Consider the following 27,059-nt stretch of genomic DNA (forward strand, 5'->3'; position numbering starts at 1 on the left):
ATGGAATTTAGCTGTCATTGTTCCTTTAAAAAAAAAAAACCAACCAACCCACAATAAAAACATCATTCTCTCTTTTATCTTAGGATGTGACAAAGCTTGTCTTAGTGTTTGTCTTAGCATTTTCTTTGAATGTACTGCTTTGTTTCCATTGCTCCTTGTTGGTAGATACTAGAATGATGATAAAACACTGTTTTTTCCCCAAAGATTTGAGGTTGGGGCGGAGGGGTTATGAGCGGAGAATAAATAATTCAAGGTTTTCAACTTCACGTGATGAAAGGCAACTCACAAACAAAATCCACAAATGTGTCCTGTTTAGACTTCTGGGCAGGTGACATTGGACAATATCATGTAATACCATAACTCCAGCACTGAAGCTAGTTTGGACCCCAGCAAAATTTAGAGCAGTATCAGATCCCAGCAGAATTCCTCTTGACTGAAACAGCCTTCCCAGGATGTTCCAGTAGATAGGGGTTGCGGGCTCAAAAAACTGCAATGAGCTACTGTCCTACGATATGAAAGGCAATAAGGAGAGACAGTAGTTCTGTTGTACCACATTGATGCCATCCTAGTTGGGAGGAGCTTCAGAGTCTGTCAATAAATCATATTTTCATATTTTATCTTTTTTGAAGCAGAACAGGGCGGTAAGAGGGCAAATTATCCCTTCACGTCCACAGCGATCATTTTAAAAAGGCATTACACAAGTGTTTGGGAATTTACGGAAAGGTTCTCCTATAAAGTGAAAGAAATGTCTGTATATTTGCTATGTAGACTGCAAAAGATGGGTGGAAAAAAGGACATATGCACCTCTGTTGTGGTAGTCTTTGAATAGGTTGTCACGATAACGCTGTAAAGTAAATCCGGCAGGTTAAGCCTAATGGCCTCTCTTATAGCATGGCAGCTGAAATGCTTTCTTTCCAAATGCACCTGGAAGAAGAGATGGATTTATTCTAACATGATCCAGGAGCTATGGGGCTGGAACAAGACGTGGCCTACCTGGATTGCATTCTGCATGAGTAGTCAAGCCGCTGTGTAATTTAAAGGCAAGTGACAAAAGGAAAGTGAGCCCAGGAGGAGGGAAGGGTCTCTTGCCCGCACCACAAAGCCAATCATTTTCTCCAGATCCTTTCTGCGTGCCTGTCTGTCGGCTTTGCAAAGGAATCATAGGCATCTCAGTGACCTGAACTTAAATAAGGCCTGGGAGCTGCAAAGCTAGGTAACAGTACTTGAGCTTAAAGCTTCTTCATCTTTTTTCTTTCTTATCCCTCCCCTCCATGTTAATGTCTATGTATTCTCATTTGGGGAAGATGTCGGTCTTCTTTTTTTTTTTTTAACAGTTGTGGTCTTTCATTGGCAAAATTAATTCATAATATGTGGAGCTTTCTGTATCTTCCTTTGAAAATGGTTTTGGAATAGGAAAGATGTAATGAGAACCTAATTCATTAATTTTAAAACTAATAGCATCTTTGATTTTTTAAAATAGGATTTCTACATTCATTCTTTTTCTCCCCAGAGAGTAAAAAAATATTCAAAATTTTTGTCATTTGTTGTATTTGTTGCACAAAAGATTCCTCTAAAACACTGTCTCAATTTGAGTAAGCAACCAGATCTGCCCTTTGGGTTCTCTTCTTGCTGTCAATTCTCTCCTCAGCCCTAGTAAAAAATACCACCATGTTTCCTTAGCAATTGCAAATCACATTAATCGCAGATCATGTTAAAGCAGTGCAGTAATACAGTATCTGTATGTGCGTTCTCACTCCTGCGCCGTCTCACCCACATTTACCAGGCGGACTGGAATGAAAGAAATCCAGGGAGGAACTCCCCAAATGCAGCTTTGCAGAGTGAGTAAGACCCTTCACATATTCAGTTTAACAAGGTTTTGCATAACGGAATACATGTGGCATTCATCTCTATACTCGTGAGTGTCATGTATTTAATAGTTTCTCTTCCTTCCAAATTGTCATCCGTTCATGTATTCACTTTCTTTTTAAATTAAGAGAACAGGTAGAGGCCCAAGCTTCCTCATTGTTCACGAGGAAATGAAATGTGCTGATATTAAGTGACTGCTTTAAAGAGAAAAAGGATCAAAGACTCAGTTCTTGTGGTTGTCTGCTCACAAGGTTAATTGCCAGAAAAACAGAAGACCCTTTTTTACTCAGCCTTACTTTCAGGGAAACATGAAACTGAGATTAGGTACCCCAGTAAGCAAGGAGCTCTGGGGAGCAAGGGGAGATTTGTGATTTACCTCCTACAGCGGAATGCGGGTTGCTAATGTTACATAGAAGCAGAGAGGTTTTTGACAGCTTGGTGATGGAGTTGTTACGTATGAGGGCCTGTGCGCAGTGAAGTAAGTAAGAAGGAAATTTGAAGTCTATGGGAAGAAATTATGTCAGGAGGGCTAACCCCACAAACTACATGGGAGTTACTGCAGTTGAAAGGAGAATTTGCTGTTTCTGGATGCTGCCCAATGAACCTTCCAGTTTCTCTCTCTGCTTGTTTCTGGAGATCTCATCGTTCCTGTTCTAACGGAGACTCCCTTGCCAGCAGTCACCTCGGTCTCCTTCCTTACACGTGCTTTGAAACTTTAATTTGAGCCCAGTTGTAGTTTTAAACGTACGGAATGCAACTGGCAGAACCGCCTAGTCTTTTTTCTTCTCCCCGCCCCCCCCCCAAAAAAGATGTGATCATTAGTAAGTTTGTTTAAAGGAAAGGGCAGTTGGGTCCTAAGTGCCCGAGACCCCTTTTCCCAAATGGAAGAGAGGGTTCAGACAACACTGCTGGGGAAGTACCTTGCAGATTCAGACCGATGCTGTGACTCTGCGATTCTTCCAGAGTACTACGGCAACTCTAATAAAAAAAGAAACGATCCTTCTTTGAAAAATCTCCTCTAGGTCAGTGATCCCCATGCTGTAGCCCACCCATGACAAATTGCAAGTTTGTAAGGCTCATTGTAACCCGCTGGGTCTCACACAGCGCATTAAATATACATTAAAAGTGTGACACAGTGGAGGTAATGCTTGACATCTATGAATTCGGTCTGTTCCACTTTCTTTTGCTTACCCTTGAAAATGGAAAGCAATTACTTGTGTTTCTAGTAGAATCCCCAAACAGTTTTTAACAAATAGCAGTACCAGCCAGTACCACTAATTTTTCTCTAGAGGCCCGGACAACTCTGCAATTCTATATTCATTTACTAATTCATTTGGCAAACTAAAAAGCTCTCATTGTTTCCAGAAATTTAACTGTATCAACTCAAAACTTCCTTTCCTTTATAATTGATCTCTGCTTTTTCTCCTTACGTAGTCATTAAGCCTGTTTTTTAATCTTTGCTATAATACTTTCTTAGCACCCAAACCTTCTCACGGCTCTTTTCTCTCATTAGGCACGCATTTTCCATAAATCTTGTCTGGTTCCCAAGTTATTCTTTTAGTCCATGAATATAACTTCTTACTAGAGAAACTCTGCCAGTTTTTTTCTTGCTTTTGGCTTGCACACCTGTTCGCCTTGTATCACATTGGAGCATCAGAATGTGTGCCAAATTTGCTCTTTCTTCTTACGTGATGCTACTAATTACTTCCAATCGTTATTCCATTCCTAAAATATTTTAAAACTAGGAAATACCTAAGATTCCTTCCACACGTTTGGGGGTTTTTTTTAACAGTATCTGTGTGAACAAAATGATTCACGTGGGTGACACTTACTAGCTTGTACTGTTGTAATATCTAATGGCTCACCATCATACAGGAAATCTGTACCAGAGCTCAGAAGCAAACCCCTAAACCCCAGCCCAGTTTTTCAGCCACATCCTTTCTTTCAAGAGCATGGGGTGGAGAAACTAAACTGTAAAAGGAGAAAAGAAAGGGGGGAGAAACATGACTGCTTTCTAAAGTAAACCACTCCCTTTGCACTTTTTTTACATTCCTTTCTTTCTCACCTTTGCCAAATACGGTCTCCAAGCCCATGATTGTGTTTGGAAAAGCAGAGATCATGCTGAAATGATTTGGGTCTGCCAGAAAAGAGAACTAAGAATAAAGCCAATGATTATCCAGTACTTACTTCTGCCTGTGTTGTACAGCTTTGCATCCATAAAGAAGCAGAGGAGAGTGACCTGATCTGCTTTAATTAGGCAGCACTAGTTGGATCTTTTATCCTATTACTTGCTTTCCTCTTTATTAAACCTTTTCCTGAGAGATCTTTATTGCTTCGTGAGGGCATTGTGGCTGGTATTAATTTTGGGGATTCAAATATAGATCCTTGAATTTGGTTTTACCTCATATTCTTCCGTATTGTAAAATGTCAAAGGGCCCGACCCATTCCTAACCCATCGGCAATTAGGTGGTAACGCTGAAGAGGCCCGATTTCCACTTCTGCCAAAAACCGCGTGCATCTTTTCCTTGCCTCACGCGAGTAGTGGGCCTGTTTACGATAGGAATTGTGAGCATGTATGTAAGCATTTGCAGGATCAGGGTCACAGTGAGCGTATGGTAAAGGAGATGGTGCAGAAAGCAGATTCCATTTCATTACACTCCCAGGTACTGGTAGGAGCCAGCAGGGAAGAAGATGTTTCCAAATGCCTTGAGGCAGCGCTCAGACGTAGTGAAAACCCTTACTACGCTGACAGACTTGCCCTAGGGTTACATATGTACTGAATTACATGAACTTGCTACATTTCTGCAAATCAGAAATGTGTTTTCTGATTGCATCAGTGTTTCTGCATTTCTGCTTCCCTCCTTGTAGACAGTACGCTGAAGAGGTTGCATTTGTGTATTATATTCCGTATAAGCTGTAATGGGTTTCTTCCATGCCTGTAAGAATTTCTACAGAATCGCGTGTGTATAGCATTTACAACCTCTGGTAATGATGACTATAAAGTTGTTTGTCTTCACAGAATTAGACACAATCATAACACATTTGCCAGCTCGAATATGCTGAGGCAATAAAGCAAATTCTGCTCACATTACTCACCGCAGTAATTCCCAAATAATTAGTTTGTCATACTAGGTAATAGATCTGTGATGTGTCTCAATCATAAACCGCATAATGCATGGTATGGACATAAAACACTGCTGCTGCTTGAGAAATGCAAAAACAGAAATCAAATTGCTTAAGTTCAATAAGGAGCCAGCTTCAAACTTACCTGTTTACATATCCCCCTGTGGAGCTTTTCTTCCCCTTCTAGTGTAAGGAAAATCTAGTTCTTTTCTTAAAACTTCCACTGGGTATGCTGGAAGAACCCTCTCGGGTGCATCCCCATCTTTTGACGTTGCACAGTTCAGTCAAAAAATGTATTGGCAAAATCACGCCTCTTTTGTATATAATTGTACTTATCAGACAGGTTTTGTCACCCAAGAGAGAGCATCAAAAACTACAGGACTGTTGTTAGCTGTGTTGTTCTGCGAGCAGATTTCTCTTAGACCGTGCTTAAGTGGATTTCCTAGTTTTTCGCTTCAAATTGCCTATTTCTTACTAATAAGCAGTTATTTATATGCATGCTTGTTTTATTTTCCCCTCTCTACAAAGAGGAATATCAATGCTTAAAAGCAGGAATGTGGGTGGGGTTTTCCCCCCCAATTTTACCTTTTGGCTGACTTTCTTCTATCCTGGCATAAAAAACTTACCCGGGTGTGTAGTTCAGCCTGTAAAGTGTTGTGCATAGTGCTCACAGTGTTTAGTGAATGTTACATGCATAGGAAATTTACTGTTGGAAAATAAATCATCCTGAATTGATTCCAAAAGCATTCAGCGAGTGTGTGTGTGTGTGTGTGTGTACGTACATGTTTGTGCTTGCTTTTTGCCTATGTGAATTTAGTTTTCGTATCCAGAAACTGGTGCTCAATTACCATAGAAACAGCAATATTCATACATATACTAAAATCAGTTCAGTACATGATATTACAGCAATCTGCATCACTGTTCAGTTACATTTTCTTCCTGAAGAATTTCTAAAACGGATAAATATGTCCTTAAGCAAATCTCTATGATCAGTGCACTAACAAAAAAGGAGACAGGTTGCTTGAAGCACCATGTGTCATGCAGTAATTTCCAAAGGGCTAATCATATTAACAGAGAAAATACTGGGGCCAGTTTTACTTTAACTATAGTTAAGTTTTCTTGAGTGCTACTGTCCCTAGCTGCTGCCCTTAACTTTGTATGATTATAAAACCATCTACAGTTTGAAACTGGTTTTATAGTCCAGCCTTCTTAGAGGTGAACAGCTGGCAAAAAAAATCATTAAATAACAACACTTAAAATGCAAAATGTGGAATAAAGATCATAAATATAAATATAAAGCATATTTGGTTTTCTTAAATCTGTAGTAATGACCTCACTGGGTTCTCCAAAATGCAAAATAATCTGGATCTGTAAGACTACCCTGAGCGTTATGAAAATCAGTGGAATAACCTGTCTTGGTGAAATCCCACTGGGAAAGTCATCTTTCTAGTTGGTACTGTTCTAGAGCCAATGATAAATTGGGGGGGGGGGGTCCCCAAAAATAGGCATTCTCACTGCTTTTCCTGTGCATTGGGACAGAACTATTTGTAAGGTCTAAGTGGCTCTGACCCAGATGAACAATGGGTGAGAAAACATTTTGGCATCTCAGTTTTATGCTATTGTCAGGCGAAACCTTTAAAGATCCCTTCCAACCCAAAACCTGTGTCAAAGCAAGCACGCCATGTCCCTAGTACACAGCTTTCTATATCACAGCTTTTTTGGATTTGCTTTTCTTCATTGTGTTAGGCAAATTACAGGCTTCCAGGAGCCTAATTGGTGACTAACGGCTCTTTACAGGGTACAGAAATGACTCAAAGAGAATTTGTGCCAGAAAATGTTTGGGGTCCCATCACTTCTAATTAAAAAAAACTACCTGTAATTGTTTTCTTGCTAAACTAGTCCAACTCGCCAAGTCAGCATAATCCATTTGAATGATGTTAACTGACTACATAGGAGAAAAAGCAGAGACAGGCTCTCTAGTGCAAACAATTACGAGTTACACTAGGCTATCTTGGCAGTTTTCAGATGTTAGTATACATCTAAACAGGCTTGGAGCAATCTAAATCAAATTAAGTGACTACAAGTGACCTCATGGGGAGTTTAATCCTTTTTAACATTCCCAGCTGCAGCTAACTCAGATTGAATTTTCTTGTGTATCCCGAAGCAGACAGCTCTCTGTGTGTGATATATCGGAATTCTGTGGTTCAACAGTCTGTGGCAACCAACAGGTGAAGAGAAGGTCCTGTAGTTTGGAAATCATAGGAGTTACACATGCAAACCTTCACAACTATATGTTAAGTGATGTAAGAGTCTCCGCTGACAGTATATTACTTGTTGCTATGACTTAGATCCAACCTTGCACACTTAAATCTTTTTACCCAAGGGACTCTTTTTTTCTGAGTTTCTGCTGTACATCGGAAACAGTAGACTTGGATCAAGGCTCCAGATCAAAGTCTGATCAGCACAATACCTTCCACTGGGGAGTCAATATGTCCACAGTATTAGTCGTAAAATAGGGAAAGTAACCAAGTTTCCCATTTCATGCCACCAAGCATATCCAAGTCACTGTATCCATGGAATTAGGGCCTGCAACCATGGGATATTTGTTTGGTGTAATTGAAATGAGCCATCTAAGAACAGAACTGAGGATTTGATATTTATCGTTCATAATTGTGAGAGCTCTGTTCTAACCAAGAGATTAGTCTGGTTTAATGTAAACCAAGAAATTGAAATAAATGTTTTCAGCGGTACGGTTAAAACCAGACAAGAGAGAAACTGGAGTTGGTTGCAAGCAAGGCCGTTCTGGAAAGACCTCCTAGGTTTTTGGCTCCAGGTTTCTGACATAACAGGCAATTGCATTTTCAAGTCACATTTATACAGTTGCCAAGTCAATCTTTAATCAGTGGCAGTCTGTACATTAAGCAAACACAGGCCTCTTTGCTTTTCAGTAAGCAACTTGTGTGGTTTGTCTACATACAGACCATGATTTTTACAGATGAGTTTGAGCATCCAAATAATAATTTTAAGAACTAATTTTAATCTATGCATTCTGCTAGTACAATCAAAATTTATTCTGGGGCAAGTATGCATTCGATTAATCAATGTTTATGGTTTATCTTGTTTAGCTCAGTCACAGGTCACCTAGCGAATTACACGGCATTTCTTCTACTTCTTCCTTGATCGTTCTAAACCTAATAGTTTGCTTCTGTGTAAAATAGGTGTCTATTTTTATCATTAATGCTGGCTATCATATTTGGATTTTGCCTCTGATAAGTACTTCTATTAACAAAACTCCACAGAGAGGAATGCAAACAGAAGGCGAAATACAGCTAAATGCTGGGCTACTGGCTTTTACAATTTCATCACCATCTGAAAATTTACTTATGGACTCAAAGCTGAGTGTGAGAGAAGAAAGAAATATGACTTGAGCTTATTTGTGCTAAAAAGGGGCGGGGGGATGTTCTTGCCTTTTTTTTTTAATAAAAAGTTGAAGATACAATGCATTAAAAACTCAGAATTCAGAAGGCATATAGGATCCAAAGTGTATTAAACAAAAACGTTTTTTAAAATCCCATGAAAATTAGATGCCTCACCCATGATCTGAAGGCATAGAGCTCTGGCAATATTATAAATGTCCATGAATACATTTATAATTGTTTACCTTAGAGACAATATTAGAAGGCATTTTCTGTAGTCATAGAAAGAGAGCTCGTATCTTAATATCTCTTTTCACAAAACCAAGAGAGGGATACAGCTTTAATGGACTTACAAGCATTCATTTCTACATGTCAGAAAAGAAGGCTTAGACATTCCTTCTTGATTCTTATATTTCATGCAGTTCTATTGCACGAAATACAATTTATGGTTTTAATTTATGACAATTGTAGCAGTGGAAGTTTAGGCCATACATGCTGTTACCGTGTCCAAAATTCTGAGGTTTTATGGTAGCAGGAGTTATTGGTCATATAGCGTGGATGAAAGAATCTGTGGAATAAAGAGCATCAAAAATCAATGGAAACAACTATTTTTTAAATCCGTATGGTATATATATGTATAAAAAAGTGTGTAAAAAAAGTATATATACACACACATACATATACGTACACACAAACATTGACCTACCAGCAGCTGCAAATTATTTAAGAACAGATTTTACCAAACACATGCAGTTAAAGTCCATTCCCAGGGAAGAAACGTAACTTGTAGATCAAATAACTCAAGAATTTTGTAGGTCGATACTGAAACTGCTGACACTCAGTTGAGGAAATGACAGTTTCTCAGGGACTTTTCCTCATTGGTTGCATGTGGTGATAATTTCTGTTTCACCGCATTTATAAGGCCTATCACTGGGGAACGGAGAAAACAAAAGTAGTAAAATTCCCTCTAAGCCGTGGCTATTGTTTTAAAAACTGCAGAATCATGACGCTACAGTGGCTTGTGTCATTCCAAAGGCTTCATCCATAGCTCACCAGAGAGAGGACCATTTCCACAGACTTCAATGGATTTCACTTTGGGCTCCTTCTGGACTAGACTAATCAACCATTCCTTAGTCAAAATATGTTCCTCGTATCTGTAGGCACTGTGCAATAGCGTGTCTTTAGTTGCACGCTGCAAAGTAAATGATTTGTTCCGAGACCGCATTTGGGAAGCTACCTGAAGCTGTCAGTATGCCTACGTCTGCTCACACAAGGGTATTTGCACGAAATTTCAACTCATCTGCAGCCTGTGGCACAAACTCAGATATTTATTGTAAACTCTAAGGAAATTGCAAAGAAATAGGAGATGTCTGGTCTATCTTGTGAGCACTTCTAAAAGAAAAGGAAATGGTTGCTCTATAGAAACACGTACAGACTTTTAACAGTGTAGGCTTTGAACGTTCTGCCCATTACTTTTTCTGCGCAGGGATAGGTATTTGCTTCCCTACCTAACATGCAACACCACAAAACTCATTAGGCACCATAAAAGTATTACTGTTCTGTGTATAAAAAGATTTGTCCCTGGTGGAGCTAAGCTTAATGATTCTGTCAGTGGTACAGAGCTGGCAATGAAGTATCTGCACGGGTAATTCATCCCGAACGGGAAAGCAAGGAGACATGAGGTTTTCATTTCAATTACTCCCTATCTGTGGCGAAGGAAATGCTAACCCACCTGGGAGAGCAACTTGATTTTATTGCAGAACTGTGTCTGTCTAAAGTCCTCTCACAGGAGCCGGCCAGTGTATAAATGAGTCTTGTACAATGCTGCTTGCTTGGAAAGAGGATGAAGGAACGAGCAATTAATGAGAATAGATAAGAACTGATCTGTGCTGAGGTTGGAGGGCAAGATAACAGACCATGTTGATGAATCTCAAGTTTGTTTTTATAGTAAAGGAAAGCTTTCTTTCGGTGATCTTCCCGAAATAGGATTTAAGTTTCCTCTTTCCCTGCAGTGCTTGGTTACTCGCAGAGATGTTTCAAAAGGCTTGCGTGGCATTGAAAAGATAGCCTGATGCGAGTCATTAAACATGCTTGACAGGAATTTGGAGAGGGAGGTGGTGCTCTTTGGAAGAGAGAATCAGTGGGGCTTCAGCCACAAGCATGGGACGATGCTGGGGTTGTAGCTAATTAATCCAAGCAGCGATACGTGTGATATCACCAAAGCAGAAGAGTATAAAGGGTTCTCAGAAAATTCTTAATTTATTACGTTTTCAGTTTGGGAAAGTAGGGGATGGTATGTTTTCATAAATTCTGGCAATCATCCAGGCCCAGCTGAAATCCTGTTTAACGTATGGAGCAATTGCTCACTTTCGGAATGCTCGTGAATTCCCAGAGGAAGTGACGGAAACCCCCTACCTGCAAAATGTAAGCTCACTGTTATTACTTACACTGTAATAGTGCCTTGAGGCTCTAATTTGCATGACATGCTCTTATACAGCATTTCGGGTGGAACTTATTGCCCTCTGTAGAATCCAAGAGGTCACATTTTATGCTTTTTAATTACTAATTGAACTTAATCAGCAATTTTTGATTGTCCTAGTGTTCAGAACACGCTGCTCCCTACAGATTTTATATTTCTGTGTGAGACAGTATAGATAAATACTGTCTTTCTGACATTCTATATGTCAGAAATTTATTCTGGCCAACTGAATTTCATTCTGGCCAACTTTTGCAGTACAATTTGATGGAAGCATTCTTTTTCTTCGTTACCTTTTGGTTCCTAAGCAACGCTTATTTTCTGCCCAATTAGTTACCCCTTTACCTGATGCTCTATGACACAAAATATACGCTAGTTCTGCTGAATACCATAAGTGATTTTAGTGTTGCAAGGGGGTTTTTTAAGAAGGTTTCCAGACTTGGATCTGAATCAATGTAAAAATGGTCAAATGTCACTTATACGTGTAACTGCCGTATTAATTTTGGAGAATTGGTGATTTCATCCTAGATCCTAGAAAAAAAGGGCCTGCGTCAAAAAAGGCACATGCAACCATTATTCATGACAAGCAATAGACATAGCAACACAAGGCAAGAGAAGAGCTTAATAAAACAGTAACTCCTGTCCACCGAGCAGCCCCTTTCCAGTGGGCTATAAACTGGGGGCTCACAAGGCTATATCTGCACAGCAACTTTAATGAAGTTTATACGTAGCATAGGTATCTCCAGTTCTATCATGTATTCGTGCCCTACATGGTCAGCGTATAGTTATAAGAAAGATAAGTTTCAGTCTCGTGGAAGAATTGGCCAAAAAAGCCAAACAAACGCTATATGGACAGCAGTTCCAATGCTGCAGTTGGTAACCAGGGCAGGCAAGCGTGCCAGGAAGAAGTTGCAAAGAGACACTTGTAGGTTTGGTGCAGACTGGATCTTGAAGGCGTTCCCTCTCCACTTCAGGTCTGAAACACGTTGCTTCAATGGTTTTACAGAAGAGGCTTCTGGTGGCCTTGCTGCTATCCCAGCTACGGCATTTCTGTGGCTAGATGAAGAGGTCATTTCTACTAAAGAGCTTTCTAAGGAGCGATAGAGCCCAATTCATAAAAACGTGAATAGTAAACCGAGGAAATTCGCACCACAAAACAACATACCTTTTTGAATTCAGAATAAATAACATTTCTTTTGAAATATACCGTGTTCACAGATGCTTAGATAATTTACCAAACGTTCATGAAGTGCTATTTTATTTAAACATCAAAAAGAGATTTATAGCACTTCTCCTTAAAAGCCTTGTGAGGTTTTTTTTCCCTCTTCTATCATGTTCTGTCTCTTACCATGTGTTTTGGTTATGCGTGTAAGCAGAGAGTTTATGAATGGGTGAGGAATACAAGTAGTTGCCTCATGGACTGGACAGTATCCAATTCAGACTAGAAATAAAATACAGAAGTTTGAGTGATACTGATTAACAACTGGAATAGTGCATCAAGCCTACAATGGATAGTCTATAATTATAACGTTTAAATTAAGTCTGGGTTCATTTCTAAAACATATGCTGGGATGTTCGTAAGAGCATACATTCAGGGAAGTTCTGTAGTCTCCATTACATGAGCTGCTACGTAGATGATCATGGTGGGCTCTTCCAGCTTTAAAATCTATAAATAGATGTAATTCTTACTGTCTTTGCTGACTGCAGCTGTGACTGCTTGGAAAACCTCACTATTAAACTCACAGTAAACAAAGCAAATGAAAGTTCTTACAGTATGTACTTGCACAAAGCAAAATAGTATATTCGCTAGAAAAAAAAATAGTAATATCGCTAGAACGTACTAGTTCTCTTGTGCTATCAAATAAACAGTAATTAACAATATATGTATATATTAGCAATATAACAAGGGGATATGTGTCCTGAAATGTTTTTAATTTTTTTATTAACACACTTTTTAACAACTTGATTAGAATATGGAACAATTTCGGGATGAGGAGAGACTAAATAAGCTTGAACTTTTCAGTAGTCTTCCCTGAAAGACTGGAAGAGGACCGTGGTTATTCATAAAGTCCTGAATCTTGTGGGGAAGACGTATACTGAACTGTCATTCATTCTGTCGTGCACCACAAGCAAAAGGGATGCAGAGCAATCCAGCAGGCAGTGCTTTTAAAATAAATAGAAGGCGGTATTTCTCACAGCGCAGTAGCCAAATTGTGACCCTCACATCAAAGGTGGCTGTAAGATCAAAAATATGAACAGGTTTAATATAAAACTGTATCATTGCCATTTCAGTTATTGACTGTGACACAACTTCTAACTTGGGAAATCCCAAAACTGCTGGTTGCTGGAAGGAACCCATTTCTTAGACAAGAGGCATTTGTTACCAGCTCTAGGTAGATAAGAATACACCAGATCAAGCTTCATTGCTTTTTCCCGTGCCTACAGAAAGAACGCAGTTAGCGTTTTTCTGATTCGACTAGTTAGTTCTGCTTCTGAGTTTAGTCCTATTGTTTGGTTTGTGAATAGCTCCAATTACTGAAATACATAGATGACATTTCTGATAGATTACCTAACAGTTTTCGACAGTAATGATATTCTAGCAGTTAATAATTCTGGACTAGAAACCAGCTGAACTAAGTGGCCTGGTCAAAGTTGGAGTGAGGTGTTGGGGTGGGGTTGGTGGGTTTTTTTGGCGGGGGGAAAGACCGGGTGTTTGGGGTTGTATGTTGTTGGGTTTTTCTTTTTTTTTTAATTTTATTTTTAACTGAAAAAGGAAAAAAGGAAGATATTAGCATATTAGCAACCAAAGAGCATTTTCCTGTAAAACCTATGATCTCTTTGTGTCTTCTTTATCGACTTTCCTCTCTAAATTTATAGTTAGTGATGTCAACAGCTTGATGTTGTTATAAGCAAACAAAATCTCCGAAAAACAACAGCAATTGTCCTGTTCAATACATCTATCTTAAGTTCATTCAGCGGCTTCATGTATTCCCCTCCAGCCCCACTGAGAGACCCCTCTTTGGCAGGAGTGTGGCGAGGTGCGTGTTCCACCTACCCTCGAAGAAAAGGGATGAGATAAGGAGTGGCAAGAAATTTAAGCATTTCACGCAACTCTGTTGCACCATTCGCTCTCAGCTTAGAGAAAAATCAGAAAAAACGTCAATGAGAAATTTACTATCGATTTTAACTTTCTCCCTTTGTACACTTAATTGATGATCAAAATGCAGAATAGATGGTTTTGTTACACAAATCATTGTGGCCCATGGTCAGTCTTGTGTATTCAAAAGATAATACTCTGAAGGACTGCAAGATTTTAATGAGTTTGAATAATACTGTCCTGCTAATCCATGTGAACCCTAACCTGAGACACTGCTGCCAAGAGCAAAAAAGGGGTTTTTTTCTTTCCTCTACTTGCACCAACTCTATTAAAAGAATTGAGAAGTGGACGAAACGAAGCACTTGGTCAAGTACTGTTCATGTGAGTAATACATCTCGGGAGCAAGAGCCCAGTAACTGTTCTGTCACGCTTTTTTAGCACACCTTCTGAGAATTTTTTGCTTAATCGTCCATGTAGATAAAATAAAAATTCATCTATACTATTGTTCAGAAGACACTTGCCCATATATGCTCACTCTATCATCGGTATGGAAGCAGGTGCACTAATTTAAAAAAATAAATTATTTCTTAGGTCAAATTGACTCTGAACTTTTTAGAGAAAAAAGAACCAGTCTGGTGTTCCGCAGAGCGACTTGCCAGACCAAAAAAAAACCTATATGGAAGAGAAACTGTATGATCAGTATTATGAAATAGGAAGGCAGGTGATTTCAGACTGGTGTAAAGAATGATGGTTGTGAGAGTACAAGTCTAAAGAAAAAAAGAGTTGTTATTGCTTTAAGCTTTTGAAAATGGCATGCTTTAAATTCCATGCGGGTATCAGTGGTCGGCGGTATATTCTCTTAGCACAGAGTGAATGTCAACATAGGCAACTGCTTATGCTTTGGTCTGCTGTTTAGTGGTTTTTGTCAGTCAATGTATTATCCACTATTAGTCTAGAATCAATGCAAATCAATACAACGACTGTGTCTTAAACAGTCTATATAGTACAAAATGGGGCCCAGCGCAACTCTGATAGTTCTAACTGGATATTTAAAATGTCATTTTCCACATTGTTTTTTCACAGCCAGAGAAACCAATAGCAAAAAAAAAAAAAAAAAAAAATTAAACTGATTAAATACAGAATTTCAAGCAGACCTATATTTAATAACAATCTTTCGAGTTCCTTGTGCTGTTATACAGACCTTTGGGATCTCCTAAGACATCTGCATACCTCTTGTCAGACCTTCTCAGGCCACTAGATATGACGTTGCCATGTACTAGAGCTCAGCCATCTCTGTTAATGATTACTGTCCTTTTAATAACCATGACCCTTAGGGCATGTTACCTGTCTTACGGCATTTTTCTTGGTATAAAATCGCATTCTGCGACCACTGTCAAGTAAGCAGTGAATATTTCACGAAATATTTATTTGCAAATCTGGAATCTCCCCAGTCATACAGAGCTTTTTTTCTTTGACTGTATGGTTAGTTTTTAAGCATCCATGCTTCCTCACTGACGCTGAAATAATTTTCTAACAGCGTATGTTTCAGTTCAGGCACAATTGTTTTAATTTTTCACCTAATAAAATGTCAATGCTGGACAATTTGTCCCACACTGGGGCTTTTGTGGGATACAGCACTATTATATTCAAACAAATCTTGATCAGAGATGCTCTTTGGGGGGCAGTAGGGCATAAGAAGGATAATGATGTAGGGATAGCGGGAGTGGTAAAGGCATAAGAGAAATAAAACCTGAACATGTTTGTCTTTAGCTCCAAGTCTACTTGTCCAATAGGCGATCTGTAACAGATGCCCAAGAGTTTTCTATTTATAAATTTGTTTATAAGCTTTACTTGAATATTAAAATTCAGCTGAGCAATCCTGTCATACTGCATCATTTATGAAACTTTAAAAGCTACATCTGTGAAATACCATTCCTACTGTCGTTGCCCTGCTCTAAACATTGCCTACTGCCATTGCCCTGCACTAAAACATTGCAGCCACGGATTTGTCACATCCTGGCCATCATTCGCCTTCCCAGGCTGCAGCAACTGTCCTGGTTTCAGCTGAGATAGAGTTAATTTTCTTTATAGTGGCTGGTATGGGGCTGTGTTTTGGATTTGGGCTGGAAGCAGCGTTGGTAATACAGAGATGTTTTAGTTGTTGCTAAGTAGAGCTTATACTAAATCGAGGCCTTTTCAGCTTCCCATGCTCTGCTGGGTGCACAAGAAGCTGGGAGGGGGCACAGCCGGGACAGCTGACCCCAACTGCCCAAAGGGCTATTCCATACCATACGGCCTCATGCCCAGTATAGAAAGCTGGGGAAGAAGAAGGAAGGGGGGGACGTTGGGAGGGATGGCGTTTGTCTTCCCAAGTCACCGTTACGCGTGCTGGAGCCCTGCTTTCCTGGAGATGGCTGAACACCCGCCTGCCCATGGGAAGCAGTGAACGAATTCCTTGCTTTGCTTTGCTTGCATGAACGGCTTTTGCTTTCCCTATGAAACTGTCTTTATCTCAACCCACGAGTTTTCTCACTTTTACCCTTCTGATTCTCTCCCCCATCCCACCAGGGGGGAGTGAGCGAGCGGCTGGGTGGGGCTTAGTTGTCGGCTGGGCTTAAACCACGACAGCAACACAAACCGAATTGTGTTCCTTCTCTTTAGCAAACGTACTAGGAACCGTTATCATTCCATTTGTGTGTGCCCCTCCTGGAACTTTTGTGACTGGTCGGTCATTTTGAATTAAATGTGAAAGAGGGAAAGAATGTCGTCGGTTCTGTCAATTAATATCGGCAGCCAGGTAGAGGAAGGAAGGACGGAAAGCGGGTAGAGCAGTTCCCGCGGCAGCAGCGGGTGGGACGAGCAATACTCACACGCTGGGGTGTCAGTCAGCATGCACGTAATTCCAGGCTCACCACCATAAATGCTATCTCCTGTTCAGTGGGTATATCAAAGACTACTGAAGAGGTGAAGCTGGAGAAGGACTAAGAGGTGAAGCTGGAGAAGGAAAGACGAGCGCTTTAAGAAACAAAGGACGCAAGGTTGTGTTAGCACTGTGCAAATCAAATGTTTCGGTTAGTTCGTGCAGCGGTCTGCCTAGTATAAAACAGCAACAGAAGAAAACACATTGCACTAGCGTGCACTTAGAACGTCAGAAATTGCAGCAAATACAGGCTCATCCTGTATTTGCTGCCACAATTTGTGGCCGTTCCTCACAGAAAAGGGAAATTTCCAGAAGCTCTGAAGCCAATAGCTTCTTCAACAGGAGTTCCAACAGTTGCATAGCCTGAAAATTGTGTAGATTCCTAAGAGGCTAGCAACCGCTAAAACATTTTGGGGCAGGACAAAACTATAAATATCGAAGTAGATGTGGGTTGTGCCAGAGTATTTGTCACCATTTTTAAATAAATCTGAAAGGATTAAACCATTATTGGCTATATTTCCCAAAGAACTAAGGAGGACGACTGACAGAAGTGTAACGTTAGGCTATGGAAAGAAAGAATGAAGACTGTGATAGGCATATCTGTGAAAAATCTTTGCCATTACCCTCTAGGTGAGTACAGGACAGTAGCTATAGGAAGCACGTATAAGTGCATGCAAACATGTTTGTATGTGCGTGTTATAATTATGTTGTAACCTCCCTTTTGGTCAGGCACGTCTGGTTGAACTATGGGACCTTCTGAAAATTTATTTAGATTTGTTTTAATTGCCAATCATTATGAGGTATAATTAAAACTTATTACCAAAGTAATCTCTGACATTACAATGCGTGAAGTTCTATATGCATGACCTGAAGCTTGTATTTGGTACAGCAGTGAGTCATCCAAATGCCATTTCTAGTATTTAACAACTATTTAAAACACCCTGAGCCTTACAAGCACTTCACTAGCATTCTTCCTGCTGAAGACCATGCACCATTCCAAGTTAAAAGCATCCCTCCCCCTTAAAACTCGCATTAGAAAGGGACAGCTTTGTTGCAGCTGTGCACCCGTGACCTTGAAATCAAATACTTCGCGAGGCCAAAAGCAATACTTAGAATTATAGTTTGCTACAGTTGTCCCCTTTTGACCAATCTGTTTTTTCAGCTTTACTGGTGTCTGGAAAAAAAATCTACTGTTCTGCGAAAGACAGGCAGTTGGTAAAACACTTGCAGTAGGCTGTGGTGTTACCCTTCATAAACTAGAAAAGTTTTTTCTTTACAAAGAGGAAGATTTCTCGTCCACTGTAAAACTTCAGTTACTCTGCAAAGATCCATCTTGTTTAAATTTTCTAGATTAATGTTGCATTATAAGGTTATGCCTTGCCCCAGTTCTCTTGCTCTGGCCTTTTTAACTGCACTAATATTAAGACAAGTTTTAAACAAGACAGATGACCTTGTGTGTAAAAACCCGTGATCTAGGAACAAATGAGCCTGTTCCTTCTGTAGTATTTGTGGCAAGGAAACCATGTTGGAGATTATAGCTGCTCTCTGAGAAAGAGATTTTAACAATAGCGTGCCAAAGCTTCAAAGCAGTAACGTGCTGATGGCTATGGCAGCCTCGAAACGTGCACAGTAACCTATTCAGATTATTTGGTGCTTCAGAAACTCAGTAAAGCCAGAAAAATGTCCACGCCCCTTACTCACTAACATCCAGACTGTAGCATTGAAAAAAGAAAAAAGAAAAAAAAAAAATCAAAGGAGATTTTGTGTCTCCATTTGTAGCTGAGGTTAAGGGTGGCCTTAACTGAGAACTAGCATTGTTGCAGTAGAAACCCACCGACAGTGCTTGTACTAGTGGTAAGCCAAAGAGTCTCTCTGTCCAAGGACGCTTCCCGTGGACTCAGGCGTGCTGATGACAGTATCAGAGATGTGGGTCCATGGCCAGGCGCAGGCACGGCTGTGACAGACCCCCAAACGGGCTCTGTAAAGCTTGCTCACTTTTCAGGCCTGAGGGGTGCCTGGGATGGTGTTCAGAAACACGTGTAAGGGAGCTGCTCTGTTGCCCACGCAAAATATATTATTTTGTCCTCATCCTTGGGGCAGCAAAATTCTATTTTGCCATTAAAGCCGAGAAGCCCTAGCAGTGAATAGATGGTGTAAATGCATAAATGCAGCAAACGTGGCTCCTTGGCTTCAAAATTGGTAAGTAAATCTAACTACCATGTAGTGGCACAGCCACTTCATGTTGAGAGGGGTTATATCATCTCTAATGTCACTGAGAACTGTGTGACCCTTCGTTCAGTAAGGACTTTCCCTGACGTCTGCTACTAAAACGTCCCCTTTTCCTCAGGAAGCACGCTAGGCAGCGTATCATCCAGCTGCTGTTTCCAGAAGCGGTTGTTTCAGTAGGACTACACAAATCTAAAGACTTGGTTCTGTTTCATTTGGGATCGTGAACCTTACGTAACTGGGAAATGGGAGGGTCCTCCAGGAAGGCAACCACCAGCTCTAACGTTGTGGTGTTTCCGTCATTACAGGGACTGACATGAGAGGTACATCTAAGGTCAAGTCCTAAATTTCCAGAGTGACTTTACCGGCATCAGTTGAGTGACTGCACGTTTACATCACTGCAGGCAGCTGAGATCAGAATCTGGACCTTTGCCTATGAAATACGGCAGGGAATTGAGGAAGATCTGCGTTAAATATAGACTAAGTTAACAGCAAAGTTCTGGTTATGTCATCATAAACCAGGGAGTAAGCTGCGGGTGGAATCCGATAATTCACAAGTAGCACATCTGTAAATTAATTACCAGGGTCCACCAATGAAGGCAAAAGGAATGATGTAAGTCCCGTGACTCACCAGGTTTTTATTCATGTTTCTAATACGCTGTTTCCAGTGCCGAGTGCCTGGCGGAGGCACAGCGTCCACCTGGGAAGCGGGATGCGGTGAAGTCCTGCTTTTTCCCTTCCCCGCTAGGAAGGTACGCTGAGGACAGGGGCGTGCAAAAATTAACCGGGGTAAGAGGAAATGCCTAGTTACATTTCCTGCTCTTGGAAATATGAAGAATATTGACTGTGTGGGTAGGCCAAAGCCTGCTTTGCTCTTACTATCGTTGTTGCTATTAAGCTAAAAATAACTGCTCGAAAAGCTGTTCTTTAAGCAAAGCTTTCTGGCCTCAGGCATAACCAGGAAGAGCACTGGAATGCACATCCTGAATCTTTCTTGTTGCTGATAGCTTTGCCTGGTAGCTAAGAAGAAATATGTAGTCTCCAACTAGTAAGAATTACTTTTCTAAGATCGAACTAAGCGTAGAAGAACAGTTATAATGTTATCGTAGGAGTGTTAGCACGCGAGTCTATTTTTTCCTACAAACTGTCTTCCCAAGACCCCATTTACCATTATTATTCCTGCTTCTCTTGAACTCAGAGGGAGATTCCCTCTCGGGATGTGCACTAAGGAATGAGAGATTGCATCTCCCAGCCTTGGCCTGCTGCTCGCACTGGAGCTGCGTGCCAGCCTCCTCCTGCACCGCCGGACTGCCTCATTTCTGCAGCAGCTGGCAGACGGGGCTAGGAAGGGCAGAGAAAGAAAATATAACATGTGTTATCTTCCTTCTTGGAAAACATTTTTATCTGCGTCCTCCAAGGTGCGTCTTGTTTTAAAACAGCTTTTTTTTTTTTCTTTCCCCCTCCAAAAAAACCCCTTTGGATTCCCTGTTCCCTGGACCTAACCCAGCCCAGCAGCAAGCGGCTTGGTAGCGCGGAGGGCATAGGAGCGGAGCTGTGACTCGGAGACAGCCCTCTAAGTCACGCGTCCCGGGGCCATTCCCCAGAACCCAGGCTTTGGACACAAACTCCTTCAACCAGACTAATTCTTTGCCGTCCGTGCTAGTACTGACTCTTTGCTCTCTGTCGTGATCGGCTTTGAAGGAACAGTCTCCTTCAATTTTTCAGCTGCACTTAAGTTTAGAAAGCTGCTATTTTCTTGGGCTTATATTTGTGTGTCAAATATGTACGTCTCAGAAACAGAAAGGTTAGATGTCAGCCTGACCTGAAACAACTAAAGAAGGGCATGTTTAACAGCCCCTACCTTGGCTGAAGATAACTGCAGATGAGCCTTCAACTAAAGTCATCCTCTCTGCACATGTTTAATTGAGTTAATTTTATGGTCTCAATACACGCAGAGACTGCATAACAAGGTACTAAAAATATATCATTTCCTAATGGTATAATAAATTCAATTTTAACTACTGTATATTTGAATTAGTGTATTCACTGCACTCAAGTTTAAATACCTATGAAGGTTCTGTATTTTTTTCCCTGAGGGAAAACACTTCCTCCAGCTTTCACAGCTCTTCTGTTCCTTTCACTGGGCATCCTGAATGGGCTCTATAAACCACGCTTGCCACTCCGGAGTGTCTACAAATATTTTCTTCAGTGGAATATTAATGGAATATTAATCCCGGGCCTCTTTACTTGAAGGTCAGCAGAGTATTTTGCTGACATAAGCCTACTTTTGTTTTTACAAAAGTGGAAAAAAAAACCCAAACCAAAACCGGGAAGTTTTGTCAGGCCCATAAAGAAGGAAGGCCAAGTTTATAGATGTCTGACAGAGATTGCCCTCGAACGTTTCCCTTTGCAGCTGGGCGGTGACTAACAGGGCTTGGTACGGCTCACAGGGCACTGCCGAAAGGCAGCACTGGGAAGGCGAAGGCTATGCTCTCCTGCCGTCTGCTCCTGCTCTTCAGGGAGATAAACTCTGTTGCATCTACCTAATGATATATTTTTTTTTTTTCCTAGTATTCAAACAATCTTAATTCCAAATTCTCTTTTAGATGACTCTGTAGTTCTGCTCACTGACGTTGGTCACCTACTTGGGAATGATCCCCTCTAGCCTGCCTCCTGCCAACCTGCATATTTTGGATGTGCTGGAAATATTTTGATTATATAAGCAAAATCCTATATGGCTAGTTACAGATAACTATATGTGGATATCACAGAATCGTATAGGCTGGAAACGACCTTTAAGATCACCGAGTCCAACCGTAAAGATCAACCGTTAAGACCTTTAAGATCATCGAGTCCATGTGATAACACATGGACTATATCATAAGTGTGCTGTGGTAGCTGGCGTTTGATATTTTTTAAAACAAACAAAAGAATGAATGAAAAACATATTTAACTACTAGAAAACATGTATATATTTGATCGGTATTTAGTGCGATGCTCTAACGTTTGTCTGGGTCCATGGTGCTATTACAGCTTATATTAAAAGGACATCATATTTTGTTTGCCATTTTGCAGTAGATGGGTTAAACTAGCATTACTAATCCAATTTGCATTGTACCATTTATAGTTTTAGGTTTCTATATACATTCTTTTGGCCTTGTAAACGTGGGGAAAAAGCAGGGGTAAAAAATTTGAATAGAGAATTCTTTTTAAAAGGAATGTCATTTCAGTATAGGAAAACTTAAGGGTTTCTTCAGTTGAAGGTTTGGAGGGTTATTTTTTTTTGGAAAAGAACTTGAGTTAACGTGCTGTAAAATTCCTCTGATTTCAGAAAAAGATGTTCTACCTCAGGAGTTAAGCTTTGTAGGTTTTACAATGCAGATGTATTTTTATCAGGATCACTTTCCAGTGTGGACAAGCCCTTAGGTAGCACATTAAAATCACTAAACCCACTTTTACTTCCATGTTCTCCCTGCTGCAGCGTTGTAAACTGCAGCGCAATGCTTAGTTATTTCTGAGTAGCTCTTTTTCAGTGGAAATCTTAGAGTGGGGACATTCCTGTTCACATTAGGTTGCGCAAAATCAGTTAGATTCGACTCAAATTAAAGTTCCCTCAAGACAGCATTTATTTCTTTCTCTCCAGAACAAGGACACCAAGTGCTTTTACGAACTGAGTTACATTTGCGCAGACACCTCGGCAGGCAAAATCCAGACACTTGCATTAGACAATGTTATTGAAGGTAATTAAAGTGTGTAAGCCAACATTCGGCAGCTAATACACACGCTGCGGATATCAGTTAAGAAGCCGCTTCTCGTGTCTGCTCTACCCATTTTGCGCATGGAAACTTCTTCGAAGCGTCCATCGGAAGGTGTACCTGGGAGAAAAATGTTAACTCTGGGAACTGTTAAATTGACTGTCACGCCGTCCCTTCTGTTCTGATACGATAACGCTGATGGTAGGAACTTTTCATTAGAGAAGCTACGCCAGCTGATTTGGTTTTGCATGGGGCGCACAAGCGAATGCCACGCTGTGCATGAGGGAAGTTGTCCGTGAGAAAAGAAGGCCCCCCCTGCTCCCTCCCCATCCAAAAATATTCTCGTGTAGAATCCGTCAGCTCTTAAGAAATGAGACAGAAGCGTTCCTGCCAGAGGGATACCAGCCAGCCCGCCTGTTAGCAGGGACCAGCCGGAGCTTCTGAAGGCTGCCGGCACAGAGGTGCGGTAACTATAGGATTTCGTCCAAGTGGCTGTTTAAGAGTTAACGCTTTATAAAATCTAGTTTGAGTAAAAGTTGTTCCTGTCAGGATGACTCACGTTAGACAGGCCCAACCTGCACCCTTACTTCAGTTTAGCCTAATCATGCATGACCGTAAGTTTCTGCTTGCTTCAGTGTCTGTCAGGACTGGGGTGAAGTTGTATTTTGCAACTGCAGCACATTCATACTTTTCACCGAAATAAAAAAAAAAAATTACAGTATTTTGAAAAGGCGCATTCCTCGCATTTGCCACAGCCTTACCAGAATTGGAGGGTTTGGGATTTGGGACCGGTTTGTGGCTGAAAACAAATCCGGTACATTCATACCTTCCAGATGTTTGTGGCGATTTCAGAAACACTTCAACCGATCTATATTTCGGGGGGAGGAGAGGGAGGAGGAGGAGGAGGGGGAGGAGGAGGGCAAACCGAGCACCCAGCTTTGGGAAGGCGACGTGGGGCTGCCCGGCGGCGAGGGCTGCCCGGCGCAGCGGGGGAGATGAGGGCGGGCGCCGGCCCAGGGGCTTCGCCGCCGAAGTGCGGGGAGCGGCGGGGGAAGCGGCGGCATCCGGGCGGGGGCGGGCGAGGAAGGGAGGAGGTGCGGGGAGAGGGAGGAGAAGCCGGGAGGGGAGGGAGGGGAGGAAGAAAGCGAGAAAGAAGTTGCCGAGGGGGCTGGCCGGGGGGAGGGCGCAGGCAGGAGATGGGTTTGCGGCGGGGGCGGGCAGGGGGAGCGGGGCTCCGGCTGCCTCCCGGGGCCGGGGTCCCTGCCCCCCGGCGGGGCGGGGAGAGGAGGAGCGGGGAGGGGAGGGGAGGGGAGGGAGCGGCCCGGCAGCGCCGGAGGGGGCGGGCGGAGGGCGCCGGGCGGGCCGGTGTGCGCGGAGGGGCGCGGGGGAGGCGGCCCGGCAGGTCCCGTCCCGTCCCGTCCCGTCCCGTCCCGTGTCCCGACCCGTCCCGCCCCGTCCCGTCCCGCCGGCCGCGGCGGCGCTGCGCCGGGGCGCCCTGACTCGCCCCGCCATGGGCAGCGGCCCCGGGACGGGCGGGCAGCGGCCCCGGGACGGGCAGGCAGCGGCGCCCCGGCGCGGGGCCGGAGGCGGGCCGAGGATGCTGTGACCCCCGGCGGGGCCCTGCCCAACCCCCGGCACCGGCACCGGGCAGGGCGGCCTCCGCCGCCTCTCCCGCAGCAGCGGCCGAAGTTGCTGAAGTCGGCGGCGGCTGCGAGGAGCGGGGCTCCTCTCCGCTCCCCCGCCCGGCGGGACCCCGGCGCGTCCCTGCCCCCGCCGCAGAGGCCGTCTCGGTTTGTTGGGGGCTTCGTTGTTTTCTTTTTATTGTCCTTTTTCTCTTCTGCCTCGCTCTTGCTCCGGCCGCGGTGAATGGCCCGCGGTGGGTGTAGCTGGCCTCACCGCCTCCGCAAGGGGAAGATGCTGGCCCTGGGGGTGCTGGCCGGCCTCTCGGTGCTCAGCCTCCTCGCTTACGGCTACCTGTCCTGGGACAGCCTCGGAAGCGGCCCCGGAGAGACGGAGGCGGCGGGGACCGGGCTGGGAGAGGAGCCGGGGGCCGGCGCCCCCAGCTCGCAGCCTCACATCATCTTCATCCTGGCTGACGATCAGGGATTCCGAGACGTAGGGTACCACGGCTCGGAGATCAGGACGCCCACTCTGGACAAGCTAGCCGCTGAAGGGGTTAAGCTGGAGAACTATTATGTTCAGCCTATGTGCACACCATCCAGAAGCCAATTTATCACTGGAAAGTAAGTTCACTACTTCATCGTTCACCTCAGCGAGCTTAAACGCTGTCCCTGTTGAAAAGAGCACGGGTCGAACCTGGCTGGGTACGCCCCTGCCTGACCCTGTAGGCAGAGAGGTGCCTTCCCGCGTCGCTTAAAAGCCTTGAACGAAACGGACTTTCTAATATGTTTGAAATAGCGAAATAAAAACTCGCGCTCTGTGAGCCAATAAGGATTCAGCACTGCGAGCTGCCCCTGCAGAGTGCTATAGCACATTTACGTTTACTGCATTGCAAACATACGTGCCGGTTGTCGAGTAACGTTGCTATTACCGGGAAGCGATCAGCTTAGATTTTCTGGGCGATTTCAGAGTGACTTGCAGGAGGAGCCCGTGTTAGGGAACTGAAAGCGTTACCTTTTCTCCAGTACGTTCGTTGCAGCCGGCACGTTGGCTCACGGGTCTCGCTGAACCTTGACTTAAAGCGAGTTCTCTCTGAGGGCTATATTGAATTTATGGGATGATTCCCCAGCGTGTCACATATGGATAAGGGCAGGGAATCCAGACGCTTTTTCAGGAGCCTCTGAGCTGCAGCATCGCTCTTGTCGTGACGCGATGGCCGCTTTGCAAACGATTAGAAACTTTTAAGCCACTAAAATAGGTGCCTCACCAAAACGGTAAAAGCAGTGGGTTGGTATCGCGTGCTTCGCCGTCTCTGGTAAATTGTGTTTTATCGTGGTCTGTTAAGTAAATAAGCAATTACCCAACCTAAAGTGAAGGCCTTCTTGCACGTGAAGGTTAATAAGGATTAAGGCGGGGGGGTATGCATTTGAACTGTAGGAACGGTTCCCACGTAACTCCAAGCGTGGACACATTTACTCTGGAACAAAACCGCCTTGTTTCTGTTTAGCTTAACTCACTTTGACAGGAACAGGGAACTCTTAAAAGAGCAAAACAAAATGAGAGGAAAAAAAGTTACATAGTTTATTTTCTCTTTTCCTTAAGTATAAACAGGAATAAGGCAATGTTAATAGTGCTGGTAAAAGAAACACGTGTTTAAATAAAACAAGCAACTGGCTCGGTGTCTTGCATCTCCATATGGTAGAGCTGGAGATAATTCCTGGTCTCGGTCTAGTTCCCAGACCTGCTGGACCAGGGAGATTTGCATGGAGAGCTGACCATGTTACCTGAAGCAAGACTTCCCCACACATTTTTTTGGCTTGTTTGGTTTTTTTTCCCTTTTTCTTTATGTGGACTGTGTCTTAGAGGTTCTTTTGAGACACCTACTTACTCATTGACAAGAACATAGTTGCCCTGCGGCAGCTAAAGTAACAGCGTACAAGGGAAATGTGTATCAGGACAGTGTTTAATGCGTCTTGGTTGTCTTTAAAGCCGTGCAGCAGTTGGAAGCAAGGACCTGCGCCAGCAGCGTGTAGCCGGCCAGCTTTCTGAGGACGGTGGTTTGGGAAGCAGTGCTTTACAAAGGGAATGTCACGCTGCACAACAATGACTCACGCAGCGGTGGAGGAGTGGGACGACTGGGTTCCAGGGGAACCAGGGTGCTGTGTTGGCTCTTGGAGACTGCAGAGGTTGTCTAAACACGAAAAAGAATAAACGTAAAGTAAGGAGTAACAGCAACTCAGCTGAACTATTTTAATCCTTCGTTAAATATGGAGCAGTTTGTGTGTAAATATATACTAATAGTAAAAGGTAGGCATGTTCTGAGGAACCCTGCTCTCTTCATCGGCTCGTCAGGCGGAAATGGTTTTGCAAATCTGCCTACTTTGGTTTTGGAACCTTTTATAGGAAAAAAGAAATTTGCTTATACTTCGTTTTTATTTTTTTAGCCTGCTGGTCTAAAACCCTTAGAACATTTTTTTCATGTTGGTCTACTTTGGGAAAAAGGAGCAGCAGAAAGAACTGCCTCGCATGACGGAGAAATAAGGGAGGGAATGGTGAGGGG

The 27,059-nt window shown here is 42.7% G+C and overlaps 2 protein-coding genes across 3 annotated transcripts in view; one reads left to right on the forward strand and one right to left on the reverse strand.

The window, feature by feature from the left end:
* Positions 1-11,660: 11,660 nt before the first annotated feature.
* LOC140651800 (uncharacterized) lies at positions 11,661-25,882 on the reverse strand. Its single transcript, XM_072861748.1, has 3 exons — positions 25,514-25,882; positions 23,706-25,170; positions 11,661-11,937 (listed from the first exon to the last, which is right to left on the reverse strand). Exons 2-3 carry the CDS (start codon positions 24,389-24,391, stop codon positions 11,685-11,687), a joined length of 939 nt encoding a protein of 312 aa, XP_072717849.1. The 5' UTR covers positions 24,392-25,170; positions 25,514-25,882; the 3' UTR covers positions 11,661-11,684.
* ARSJ (arylsulfatase family member J) overlaps positions 23,860-27,059 on the forward strand; it is a 48,494-nt gene continuing 45,294 nt past the window's right edge. The window contains exons 1-2 of one of the 2 annotated variants that reach the window (XM_072861747.1): positions 23,860-23,912; positions 24,868-25,122. In XM_072861747.1, the coding sequence (XP_072717848.1) occupies positions 23,875-23,912; positions 24,868-25,122 (293 nt within the window). In that variant the 5' untranslated portion in view covers positions 23,860-23,874. Of the gene's footprint in view, positions 23,913-24,525; positions 25,123-27,059 lie in introns of those variants that run through there. The other variant, XM_072861746.1, reaches the window with a different exon arrangement.

This window comes from Ciconia boyciana, chromosome 5 (assembly GCF_034638445.1).
Source record: "Ciconia boyciana chromosome 5, ASM3463844v1, whole genome shotgun sequence".
NCBI lineage: Eukaryota > Metazoa > Chordata > Aves > Ciconiiformes > Ciconiidae > Ciconia > Ciconia boyciana.

Coding starts and splice junctions, on each gene's coding strand:
- LOC140651800 (XM_072861748.1), bottom strand. CDS start 24,391: ATGGCGGGGCGAGTCAGGGCGCCCCGGCGCAGCGCCGCCGCGGCCGGC. Junction 11,938..23,705: donor TCGCCACAAACATCTGGAAG/GTATGAATGTAC, acceptor CTCTTCATCTAG/CCACAGAAATGCCGTAGCTG.